This window comes from Cynocephalus volans, chromosome 2 (genome assembly GCF_027409185.1).
Source record: "Cynocephalus volans isolate mCynVol1 chromosome 2, mCynVol1.pri, whole genome shotgun sequence".
Taxonomy (NCBI): domain Eukaryota; kingdom Metazoa; phylum Chordata; class Mammalia; order Dermoptera; family Cynocephalidae; genus Cynocephalus; species Cynocephalus volans.
The window spans coordinates 170,727,042-170,739,709 of record NC_084461.1 but is presented as its reverse complement, the minus strand read 5'-3'; the positions used below and the strand labels follow the sequence as shown (position 1 = coordinate 170,739,709).

Genomic DNA, 12,668 nt, shown 5'->3' with positions numbered 1-12,668 from the left:
ATGCTGACTTTCAAATCAAATATGTATTTGGAATCCATTTATTTCAAGTGTTATCAATAAAACCGATCTAAAGAGCCAAACCAGACATTATTGCACATAGATATTGCCAGAATTGCAAGTAGATGTTTTATTATTGGACCAGTAGTCTAGAAATCCAGTAATTTATGTACATATAAAACTTAAACCTGAACTTAAACTTCGATCTCTCACATCTCTTACAGTGACAAGTCTGTGTTCATAACTATTACACAGTTTTCTTTGATGAATTAAACATTGTCAGAGTGCCACCATTTATTTCCCATGTTAATATGATATGTCCAACTCTAATAGGGCCTGTTCATTTAAGGACATGGATTCTTTCTAAATAGGTGAATCATGCTGTCTTGTTCATCTGTCCTTCAATTTGTCAGTATCATTCTCTTCTTCAAAGGTGGTTGCTTCTTGTATTTTGTTTGCTTATTTTTGTTCAACATTGATTTTGTAGGTAGTTTAGTTAATAAAAAGTGTGTGTGTGTGTGTGTGTGTGTGTGTGTGTGTGTGTGTGTGTGTGTGTGCATTTGATGTCACGCTAATAGTAAGCTAAGTGAGGTACCAAGCTTATGTCAGTCATTTGATAACATGTGATTGACTGCTCTTCCAGGTGCATGGCCATGAACTCGACTGCCAGTGTGAAGAAGTACAGGCACCTGTACACTGGGAAGAACCCATAAATGTTACCAGTGAGCATCCTAGAATATAATATCTTACAAATATCAAAAGCCTATCCAGTGAGAATGTTTTGGGTTTTTTTTCTTATTTTCAATGTATGCTACATAATTGTGTTTCTGTATGGATTTGTCTGGTCTTTTTATTATTTTGCATGTCTGGCTACCCAAACTGAATTTACTACAACGGCCTTTTAAAATTAATAGGTCTTCTGCTATTTAAATTTGGCTTAGGTCCTCTGAGAACCCACAATACAAGACCTTTTCTATAGTCAGTTAGTTAATGACAACCAAAACATTTCCTATATAGAGGAATCTTCGGTGAAATGATAATTGCTAATACAAATGACAATTTGTATAATGTTTTGGCTTTTTACTTTATGTGGAAATAATTGCAGAAAGAGTAATTATATTCCTTTAGGAAGGAAGAAGCAAGGTTGTAACAGCTCCATTAAATGTTAGTATTCTACTGTCCTAAAACCGATGCCCTGGCTAATACCCGTGTATTTTAATGTTGCAGATGTTGTCATCTTGGTTGTTGTGTTTGTCCTGGTTGTTACTTGTGTTGGAGCTGTCACATTTTTAATTCGTTACCAAAAATGTATTAAGTTGAAGCAAATTCAGAGGTATGTCTGCATTTTCTATATGTTGAAGGGGACCACTACTTAGAATATCTAAGCTTTGTGGCCACAGAGGATAATCGAGGGGGGAAAGATATAATCCTCTTACTGAAGGCCAGGTAAGAAAGTAGTAAATTAAGCTTTTACATACTAGCCCATATCCAAATGCTTATCCCAGTGGTTCCCACGCTTTTCTTCACATTAAAATCACCTAGCGATCTTTCAAAACAATACTGATACTGGTGTTCCCCCAAGACATTGTGACTTAATTGTTGTAGGATGCAACTTGAGTATCAGTATTTTAAAAATTTTGTAGATGATTTAATTTTAACTACAGGCTTGTCTTATAGCTTGTGTCAGTGTTCAATTTTCTTCTCTACAGCTTGCCTAGAGATACACTGGGAGTGGAGAATAAAGGATACTTTGGTGAAGAGCAGCAGACAAGGACTGAGCCAATCTTGCCAGATATTCATCCCCTGCATGTAAGAAACGTTCATTTGCAGTACTTAATTAATTGATAAATAAGTCGTGTGTGCGTGTGTGTGTTTAAAGTGGAATTATCCCTAAGCTAAGTGAGATGGGAGGTGCAGAGAAGTAATTTAACATGGTTCCACACAAATGAAGCTCTCAATCTATATGTGAGGAAGAGAAAAGAGAACAGGACTGAAACAAACATGGAACAATAACCAAGACACTACTTCAGAGCAGAATATGTTGGATAAAAAAATACTAATTTGTACACTATTGGAAAAACTTACAAACATAAACCATATTCCGGGCCATAAAACAACTCTTAATAAACTTAGAAGAATTGGAGTCCTACAAAATATGTTCTCAAAATAAAATTTTATTAGAAATTAGTAACAGAAAAATATTGGAAAAAATTCTCCAATTGGAAATTAGTTAACAAATTCTAAAGAGCCCATGTTTCAAAGGAAAATCAAACTAAATGAATGAATATTAAACACAGCATATCAAAATATGAGGAAAGCAGTGAAATTAGTAATTAGAGGAAAATGTACAGCACTAGATGTGTATGTTAGAAAAGAAGAAAGTTTTCAGATCAATGACCTCAGCTTTTATTTTAAGAAACTAGAAATAATAAAGCAAATTAAACTCAGTATATACAGAGAACAGGAGAAAACATCAGATTGGTAGCCAATAAAACAAAGAAAAGAAAAATAACAAAGATAATCAATGAAACCAAAAGCTATATTTTGAGAAGATTAATAAACATTATTAACTTCCAATCAGAATGATCAGAAAAAATACGACAAGAAAAATTATTAATATCAGGAATCATAAAGATGACATTATTGGAGATTCTATATGTATTAAATTGATAAATAGAAAATATTAGAAAAAATTATTTCAATATATTTGATAGTGTAATGAAATGGAAACTTTTAAAAAGATACAAATTACTAAAGCTTACTCATGAAGAGATAGATAACCTGAATAGCTCTATATCTCATTGAAAAATTTAATTTGTAGTAAACCTTTCCACAAAGAAAGCACTAAGTTCATATGGCTTCACTAGTGAATTAGACTAAGAATTTCATGAAGAAATAACACCAATTCTGCATAAACTTTCCCAGAAAATTGGAGACAGGAAATATTCCCCAACTCATTTTATGAGGTCAATATTTCTCTGATAACTACCTACACAAAGTCTTTACAAGAAAAGACAAACTTCTGGTGAATACTTCTAATAAATATAGATGCATGGATTATTATTAGATTTTAGGCAATTGAATCTCATAATATGTAGGAAAGGATAATGCATTATGACCAAATGTGGTTTATCCCTGAAATTCAAGGCATATTTAACGTTCAAAAAATTAATTAAACTAATTATCTGCATTATTAATGAAAAAGTAAGATCATATGATCATCTCAATTGGTGCAGGAAAATTGTCTGAAAAAACCTAGCATCTATCCCTAACTTAAGAATGTAAGGGAATTTCCTGAACCTGGTAAAAGTCACCTACCCAGAAAATCGACAGCTAACATTGTATTTATGTGAATAATACTGAATACTTTTCCTGTATATCAGGAACAAGGCAATGATGCCCACTCCTATCACTTTATTTAGTATTGGACTTGAGATTGCAGCCACTGCCAAATGGCAAAAAAGAAAAAAAAAAAAATTCCTACTTGGAAAGGGAAAATTAAATTCTTCTGATTCACAGAAGAAACAATAATATATAGAAAAATTCTATGGAATCCATAAAAAAGTAAATTTAGTAATATTTCTGGATATAAGATCAGTATATAAATATCTATTGTATTTCCATATACTAGCAATGAACAATTCAGAAAAAATGAACACTTAGGGAGGGATAAATCTGACAAAAGATGTGCAAGACTTATGCATTGAGAACTACAAAACATCAATGAGAAAAATTAAAGAAAACCAAAATAAGTGGAGTGAAATACATGTTCATGGGTCAGGAGACTCACTATTGTTGGGTTGTCAATTCTCCCCACATTGATCTACAGGTTCAAAACAATCCCAATCAGTATATCAGCAGGATGTTTTTGTAAAACTAATAAATGAGTTTAACAAAAGTGTAGGATACAAGATTAATAAACAAAAATTAATTCTATTTCTACCTACTAGCAACAATGTGGAAATAAAATAAAAAAGAGAATTGAAATAGCACCAAAAATGTGAAATGCTAGGATAAATCTGAAAAAAATATCAACCAGAATTGTACATGAAAAACGGCAATACATTACTGAGAAAAATTTTTAAAAACCTAAACAAATGGAGGTTTATATCTTGTTGAATCAGAAAAATCCATATCGTTTACATTTAAACTTTTACCGAATTGGTCAATAAATTCAAAACAATCCTAACTGAAAGCTAAGCACACTCTTTAAAATATGAATTAATATGTTGACTCTAAAATTCATAAGGAAATGCAAATTATCCATAATAGCCAAAACTATTTTGAAAAAGCAGAATATAGTTAGGAACTTATACTACTTGACCTTGAGATACTATAAAGCTAAATAATCAACACCAGGCAGTATTGGCATAAATATAGACAAGTTGATTAATGAAACAGAATACAAAATTAAGAAATAGACCTATATATTATATGGTCAATTGGTTTTTTATGCAGGTGCAAAGGCAATTCAATGGAGAAAGAACAGGTTTTTTACAAATGATGCAAGAACAACTGGATACCCATATGGAGAAAGATGAACATTAAAGTTCATTAAACTTTAAGAACATTAAAGATGAACATTCCTCAACCCATAGACAAAATTAATTCAAACTGCAACTTAGCTATATATGAGTATATACACACATACTCATATACACATATGTATGTTACATTTTTCCCCTCTAAAAATAAAAATTTTAAATGTATAAGACTAAACTATAGTGTTTAGAAATAAACATTTAGGGATAAAACTCTAAAACACACAAGGAAGTCATTATTTTAATTCAGGAAATTGGCTGATTTGTGGGGAGAAAGTAGGTGGTGATCATGATGGGATTTGAAATGGCAAAATTTTATTTCTCAAGCAAGGTGGTGATTTCAAGGGTGTTTACCTTAAATGGTTGATTAAGTCATGCATTTGATGTGTGTGTTGAATCTGTGTTTTATTTTCCCATAAAAGGATTTAAAATAAATAAAGGACAACAATTATAATTGTTGAGGATGCAGACAATGGAAACTGTCACGTGAATCTGAGAATTTAAATAGTACAATCATTGGGGGGAATTAGTATTATGTGCTACAAGAGGTCACACACATAACTTGGAACCCAGCAATTCATCTCACATGAATACACCCAACAAAATGTGTGCATGTGTACACTGGAAAACATCCACAGTAACGTTCCAACAGCATTGTTCGCAAAAGCTGAAAAGTGAAAACCTTCCAAATATCCATAAACTGAAAAAGGCATGAACAAATTTCTCTATATTCATACAATGGACTACTACAGACAAAGGTTAACAGTTGAACTACTCGCATCTACAATGATGTGGATAAACCTCACCAGCATACCGTTAAGCAGAAGAAATCAAATCCAAAAACAAACTGTAAGATTATAGATTATATCAAATTCAAAAACTGGCAAAGATAATCTGTGGTATTGGAAGTCCGTGTAGCAGTTACCACAGGAAGGGAGGAGGATCTTCAGAGAAGGTGACAAAGTTTGGTTTTTTGATCCGGAGGTGGTTGGTTACATAGATGTGGTCATTTGTGAAAATTCATCTACTCTACACTTAGCATTTGTGCATTTTTGTGTGTGTATATTTTACACTAAGGTAAGCAATTTGTTAAAATAACGATCTTAGCAATATATGAAGATCTAAGAAAAAAGCTGAAAATCCTGCAGAAGTCCCTGCAGATAGTGGCTCGCTAAGGGACTGTAAGAAAAACTATGATTCCCAACGTATTCAGCTCACTGAAAAGACTGAGTAAAGATTAATAAGCTATAAAGGCACTCCCTTTAAAAAAGAATAATTGATAAGGAAAGCAGCATTCTTGATAAGATTAGATCCATGAAGCAGTGGAACCGCCCACTAGGACCTATGTCTTACAGGAGGGACCACAAGGCTCAAATTTTAAAGCTCTTAACTGATGCAAGTGCCAGTGAAAACATAATGACACCAGTATTTCAAAATTAGGTTTTTTTTTATTGTTGGAGATGGTCAGGCTACACAGTTCCACAGGTTTTGAATGCTTTGCCCCAACTCTACACACCCTGTAGCCCTGTGCTTTTTTACAACATTGCAGAACATGCCCCAGCTCTACCCCCAGGAACACATATATAACATTTTAGTAGAAATGCCTCTATGAACTTCACTGGAGTATTTACAGATGGATAGTTAATCTTTCACTGGTTATATGATAGTTTGTTATTATTTTTGTCCATTTGTACTTTTCATTATGCCAATAGTAACCCCAAGATGGTAAGAACCAGTATTAATTGTGCACTCTAATGGACAGAAAATACTGTGTGATAATTTTTTAAGCTTACACTGACATTTTCTGGTATGAAACCACATGACACTAATATAAATATCATATATGAGAGTACTCCAAAAAGTTTGTGGAAAAATAGATTTAAAAGTTAATAGAATCTTTCCATGAATTTTTTGAAGACCCCTCGTAGTTGCCTTGAAGTTTAAATGAGGAATTGTATGCAAATGTACTCAGCACAGTGTTTGATATACATCTATCACTTAATGTGTTAATTATCTACTGTGCCTCTTGAACAGGTTGCAGTTACTTTCCCAACTATGTTTTTCTTAAATTAACATTAAACAGGTGCATTTGCAGAGCAGGGAGTCAGGTGAAGGTGGCCTAAGCATGTGAAAGTGATAGTCGTACAGGCCAACCAGTGGTCCAGATTGAGCCTGAGAAATATTTATAATGTTTCTAGATTGTAAGCCCTCAAGGACTTCTGGCTTTTTGGTTAAATGAGGGGAACCTTAGAAAAGGGGCTTAATAAATATTTATTGAATATATGAACAAATTTAATTTGCTACTGATGCCATTAAACACCATGATATATTATAAACACAGATTGTATAGCAGAGTTTGGGCCTTCAAATCTCACGTGTGAGGTTTTTGTATTATTTGGTATAAAATTATATGAGTAATAACATGAGCAAGCTGATAATTGTTTGACATATTAGTTACCCATCAATGGCCAGTCCCCAACAGAATTGTGGTTTAGAGAAGGTCTGTCTTTGAAATCCTTTCCTTGATACATTAATAATGCTTGGTTTTTGTCCCTTCTGGAACTCAGTGCCTCTCCCAGGTCCGGCCTCCACTGGATCATGCTTTCTAGTTGTATTAATGTCTACTGGGGAGTTAACAGAAAACAGTTTAAAGAGGGTAACCTCAGTCAGGTATATCGATATTTTAATAGGGAGTTCTGGAGCTTCTCAAAGACCTTCAAGTCCAAAGGAATGTAGCTGGTTGTGGAATTTGAGGCTTTCAGACAATTAGACATATTAAGATTAGAAGGCTAACAGACCTGTGTTGTGATACTCATATCACAAAGAATAAAGAGATGCTCTCTCTTCTGCTCTGTAAGTTTGCCTGGTCCTTACATGGATTCATCTATTGCAAGACAACAATCAAGGGAAGAATACTGTTTCCATTTCTTTTAATATTTGTACATTTACTGAAAATATATTTCAGAAATCGCTGGAAAATTTATTCTGTGAGCTTGAGAACTAGTCATACTTGCTTGAATACTAATCACAGATTAATAGTATCTCTTTTCACTGGCAGAGAACAGCAGAATCCTTGGAGAGCATTCCAACCAGTTTTTCAAGTCCCCACTACATAACACTGGTATGTCCCCTGTCCTTTCTTTTGGCTGTGGTAATCTGTGTCCATTTCAAGAACAACTTTGATGGCATTGAACCATTCATTGGTTCCTTGGAGATGCCCAATAAACAATATAACCTAGATCTTTGATTTGAGGTAGACATAAGATAATCTGGCATGGAGACTTCTTAGCAGGGTGGGCATGAGGGCGACGGGCATGCAGTGAGCAATGCAAGTCTTGGGGCAGACCCTGTCTTTGTCTAAAATGTAGGCATTTTGTTCATCATGAATTCTTGGAAATTAATTTCAATTTTTTAAACTGATGCATTAACATATTATTTATTGTGATTACTGAGTTGGTCTTTGTCCCTTAAATTCTGTTCCTGAGATGACAGCCTGACTTTCTTCACCCTAGTCCTGGCCCAGGTACTGGGGTGAAAATTCAGTGATGTTTTTCAATGAGGCCTTGACTTTTATTAACTGAGGGCCCCTCAGTTAATCAAGGTGGTATAATCCCTGCACTAATATTTATGAGAGAGAAACAAATTAGCCAAATTAGTGCACACGTATATTAGAGACTGAGTCAAAATAAGAGAATCGTTACAGAATCACTAGAAATCACTCAAATTGCTAGAGTCTCTATATCTGCATCCTCAAGGTCACACAGTAGAACATTACTTACTCGGAATTGGGCATTAAACACACCCAGATTCTCAACTCCATATTTTTAAAATCAGCAATCCTCATTCAGCTTTCATTACGAATGACTAAAAGGCTGTGATTAGAGTAATTTTCAGTCTGTGGTTCCAGAGAATCCTTGGATCACACAAAAGAATCTCAGAATGTGCCAGACCATAGGGGTGGAGCTGTATGAGAAATCTCCACATTCCCCTTTTAACCAGTGCAGTCCTTTTTTCAAAAATCTGTTTTATCATGATTCCAATAGAGATAGTGTCTGAATGTTCTTTCAGCTCTAATGCTTACAAGGTGTTTGATAATCTCTTACCTAATATATTCTAGGAAATAATCACAAGTTTCACAAGGAATTGTGGTTTCTGAAAAATCTTCACTTAACCAGAACTATCACCCTCATACCCCATCCCATAACAATTTACAAACTGTCTTACATTTTTCATGGAGCAAGAAAAGGTGGTCTGTATGTGTGTGTATGTGCTCGTGTGTATGCGTGCACGTGTGTGTGTGTGTGTGTGTGTGTGTGTGTGTGTGTGTGTGTGTGTGTGTGTGTATCTGGTGTGGCTCCTGATACAACAACATTTATTTGTTACAGAAATCTGCAAGCAAAGAGCCAAGAGGAATGACAGATCCCAATCAAAGTGCCACGGTGGTAGGTTCCCATAGCAGGTTGTCTCTCCCCTATCTTACTTTTCAATTGCTGATATCTTTTTGTGTTCTTTACTCATTGATTGACTGGGGACATCTTCTGTATTTATCAGAATAGACTGGTTAAAATTGTTTTCACTGATATGCTAAAATTTCTAACAGGTAATTCTGCCAAACAAGTTTAGTCTAAGAGTTTTAAACCTGATGTAAGGAGCAAGCTAGAATTCAACAATATCAGAGTCTTGATATATTTTAGAAATAATGAAAACAACAAACACTTTTCTCTCAGACTTTTGTTGGCCAGAGTACACATACCCACGGGTTCTCTTGAAGTACATTAAAGTTGTGAACTAATGGGTACGAAATTATGCTATCAGGACTGGCCGGTTAGCTCAGTTGGTTACAGTAGAACTCAGTGTTGGTAACACCAAGGTCAAAGGTTCCAATCCCCGTATAGGACAGCCACCAAAAGAAAAAAAATATCAAAAACCATGCTATCTACTCTAAGGAAATCACTGTACAGTATATGTATGTATCAAAGCACACTGTACCCCACAAAGAAGTATTTTGAATAAAAAATATGAATAATTAAAAAAGGAGGTAACAGTGTGGGTAGTCACAGAAAAGGAACAGTTTTCATCCTGATTGCCTTACCAAAGTTTTCACTTACCAAATTAATAAATGACCATATGTGGAGTTGATTTCACATTGGGATTACTAGGTCCATATTGAAAAATTTATCAAAAAACTGTGATGCTGTCAAAGGGAGATAAAATGAGTATTGCTTGGCTCTATTCCTGAGTTTTTGCTTTCATGTCTTCATCCGTTCATTTTTGCTGAATTTCTACAATGTACCAGATACTGGGTTAGTATGAACCTTTCCTCCTCGGAACGATTGTGTAAGGAATCCTGTCCAACATGGACATTGCCCCCACTGGGACAGACAAGCAGGACATTTTCTAATGATCCTTCCACTCCAGAAGGACACACCTGGTTAGAATTGTCCCATAGAGAGTGGAGAACAGAGACGCTGCTTACTGCAAGTAAACTATTTGGCGTCCTGTAATGGAAAACAACATTATTTTCTTTTTTTCACAATAGGCCTGTACATTTTATAACTGATAATTAGCTATGGCTAAGGAGATCTAGAAAAGTGTGAATACATGTAGAACAACAGAATCTAGAAAGCTTATTCTCATTAGTAGATATAAATGAGTAACTGAAATACATGTTTATAGAGTTTATAGAAAATAACTTATTTTTAACCATCTGTTTCAATTTAGAGCTTGAAGTTGGATATCCAAAATGGCTGTGCAAGACTGGGCTGAAGATTCTGGATGTAAGAGCTTCACAACCTTCTCTAGACATGTGCTACACAAATTTCTGGAACTTTTTCAATTGCTCTATATCCAGACAGAAAATGTTTAAGAGAAACAACTTCTTCCTGTTAATATTTACCTGTAGAACTCACAACCTGGAGCATAGAACTGCTCTAGAAAATAATTTCTCACGGATTTTCAAATGCTCTTTTGCTTAATATAAAAATAAACAGTCTCTTTACTCTGGTATTTTCCTACAAAAATGTTAATCTAGCTACTTTTAAAAGAGTCAGAACTTTGAGGATGGTGACTTTTAACCCTAAGTCTAAGAAGCAAAACATTGCTTGTAAAAGGTTCCTTCTTTGGAGGCATAAAAATACTTACTTAAATTTGAACATGACATTATTACCACTAATTCTGGTTCTAATGAAATTTTTTCCTACAGAAATGCCATGGAAGGAGGTGCAGGGTGGTATGGATTCCACCAATTAGTTAAATTGTCTTTAAAATCATGATGGTAGCACAGGAAGAACACAAAAGGCTCCTGGCAATTCTAAATTCCATCCAAGGGTTGCCTTTCTAGAATTCTTTCTAGAATTCTGACAGAGAAGTGGGAGAGTTACAAGAATTTCAGAATAAGAATTGCAACTGAGAAGACATGCTCATAACTCCCATGAAGGGATTTTGAGGTGCTTGTAACACACGGATCTGAGCGTTCGGTGTGCAGTGTCTCTGCTGTCTCAGCCCCTCCCTGTCAGTTTGTCGCGGTGTGTGGTGTTGTCCTGGGAATGATTTCAGCTGTTTCTTACACCCATGCCTCTCCAGGTGTTCTCCTGTGTTCTCTGTTTTCTTTTGGGGAACTGCTAAACCTATCTGTAATTATTTTTTCCGTTTGCTGAAATAAAGTTTTCAAGTACTGAATGCAAATTTTCTGATTCAATGAAATAAAGGCTGTAAAGGAAGGAAGAAAGCCTGTTGTCCTTGGTGATGTTTTGGTTGCTGTGCTGATTTTTTATCTCTTGAAGGAGAGAGAGCAGCAAAGAGTGGCAGTGACTCAGCACTCTCCATCTCATCAGCTTCCCATGCGGTGCTTCTAATCAAAACTGTCACTTTAGGAAAGAATACTGATAAACATGTACTTAAAGCAAAACATTAATTTAAATATTTTCTGTAAATTTGTGGATGAAAAGAAACTCTATATCTGATGTATGCTAGCCTCTTAAAGCAAACAATAATCCTCTGATGTCCAAAGTGAAGGGACAGCCACATGGTTATATTCGCCTGAACACTGCAGAAGTTAATGGACAACAAACACTTTGGTGATATCTTCTTCCCTTTGCAGAAGGGTCGCCTTCGTTATTCGTTATTTTTGTTACTGTTCCCAGATGTCTTCCAGAAAACTCACATCACCTCCCACTTCTGTTTTGGGCTCCACATTCAACTACTAGTTTCTGCTGATTTTTCTTTTTTTTTCAAATTTCTTCTCTTTCTCCAATTATTAAATACATCCAGTATCCCTGAAATCCTCCTGCCTCATCGCTTCCTACCTAGATAATCTCTCTAAATTTCTAATCTGCTGCTATTTTCTCCATATAACCCCAGGGGCCTTCTGACAAGTAAGCCCTTTTTTGATTTTAGGTATTGTTCTCTAAGCTCGCCCAAACTACTTTTCCCAGGTCTTAAGGACTTTGTACACGTTTCAAATGCTGCCACTATCTGCTCTATTTCTTAGGGAGTCTCTTCTTCCAATACTGTGTTTACAGTGTCTCCTTATAAGATTTTTCCTTATAGGGCCAGTTCTGCCCCTGCTTATGGAGCCAGTTATGATTTCATAGGAATATACATCAGAAATCCCAGCTCCATCCTTTGGGATGCGGATGCTGGAAGAGCTGGAATTAAGTTGTTCTGCTAACCAGACTCCTTAATCAATTTTTCAGGGATGGGGCTTAAATGTCTTCATAAGCTGCACAGAAGCCCCAGTAGTCTCTAATCCCATTACCCTGATCTTACGACTGCATTCCTTTATCTTACCCTCGCTGCTTAGAATCTCCATCTCCAGGATTGGAGCCCTGCCCTGAGTGTCAACCTACTTAGATGCAGCCTGAAGACTTTCTAGCTCTTGTCCCCTCTGCAGATTTGAATTCTTTCCCTTGAATGCACACTGGCTGACAGGAGCTACACCTGAAGTCTAAGTACCTCTTCTTTCCACCTCAGCCCTCATGGACTTCTCGCTGCCCCTCCCCAGGCGAGGACTTAGAGCCCTTCCTGCTCTGGAACTTGCCGAACCTCAGACTAAACTTGTTATAGTTCTGGGTGCTGTGTTTTGGGACACTGGGATGTACTGTGCAAGCTAAGTTATGTCTCCTCTGCCCC

General features: G+C 35.6%; 1 protein-coding gene across 1 annotated transcript in view; it reads left to right on the top strand.

The window, feature by feature from the left end:
• The window catches only part of ADAM7 (ADAM metallopeptidase domain 7), a 73,309-nt gene that overhangs the window by 47,983 nt on the left and 12,658 nt on the right, over positions 1-12,668 (top strand). The window contains exons 18-21 of the mRNA XM_063087708.1: positions 641-719; positions 1,225-1,330; positions 1,707-1,806; positions 8,924-8,980. Coding sequence (XP_062943778.1) covers positions 641-719; positions 1,225-1,330; positions 1,707-1,806; positions 8,924-8,980 — 342 coding nt within the window. The remainder of the gene's footprint in view (positions 1-640; positions 720-1,224; positions 1,331-1,706; positions 1,807-8,923; positions 8,981-12,668) is intronic.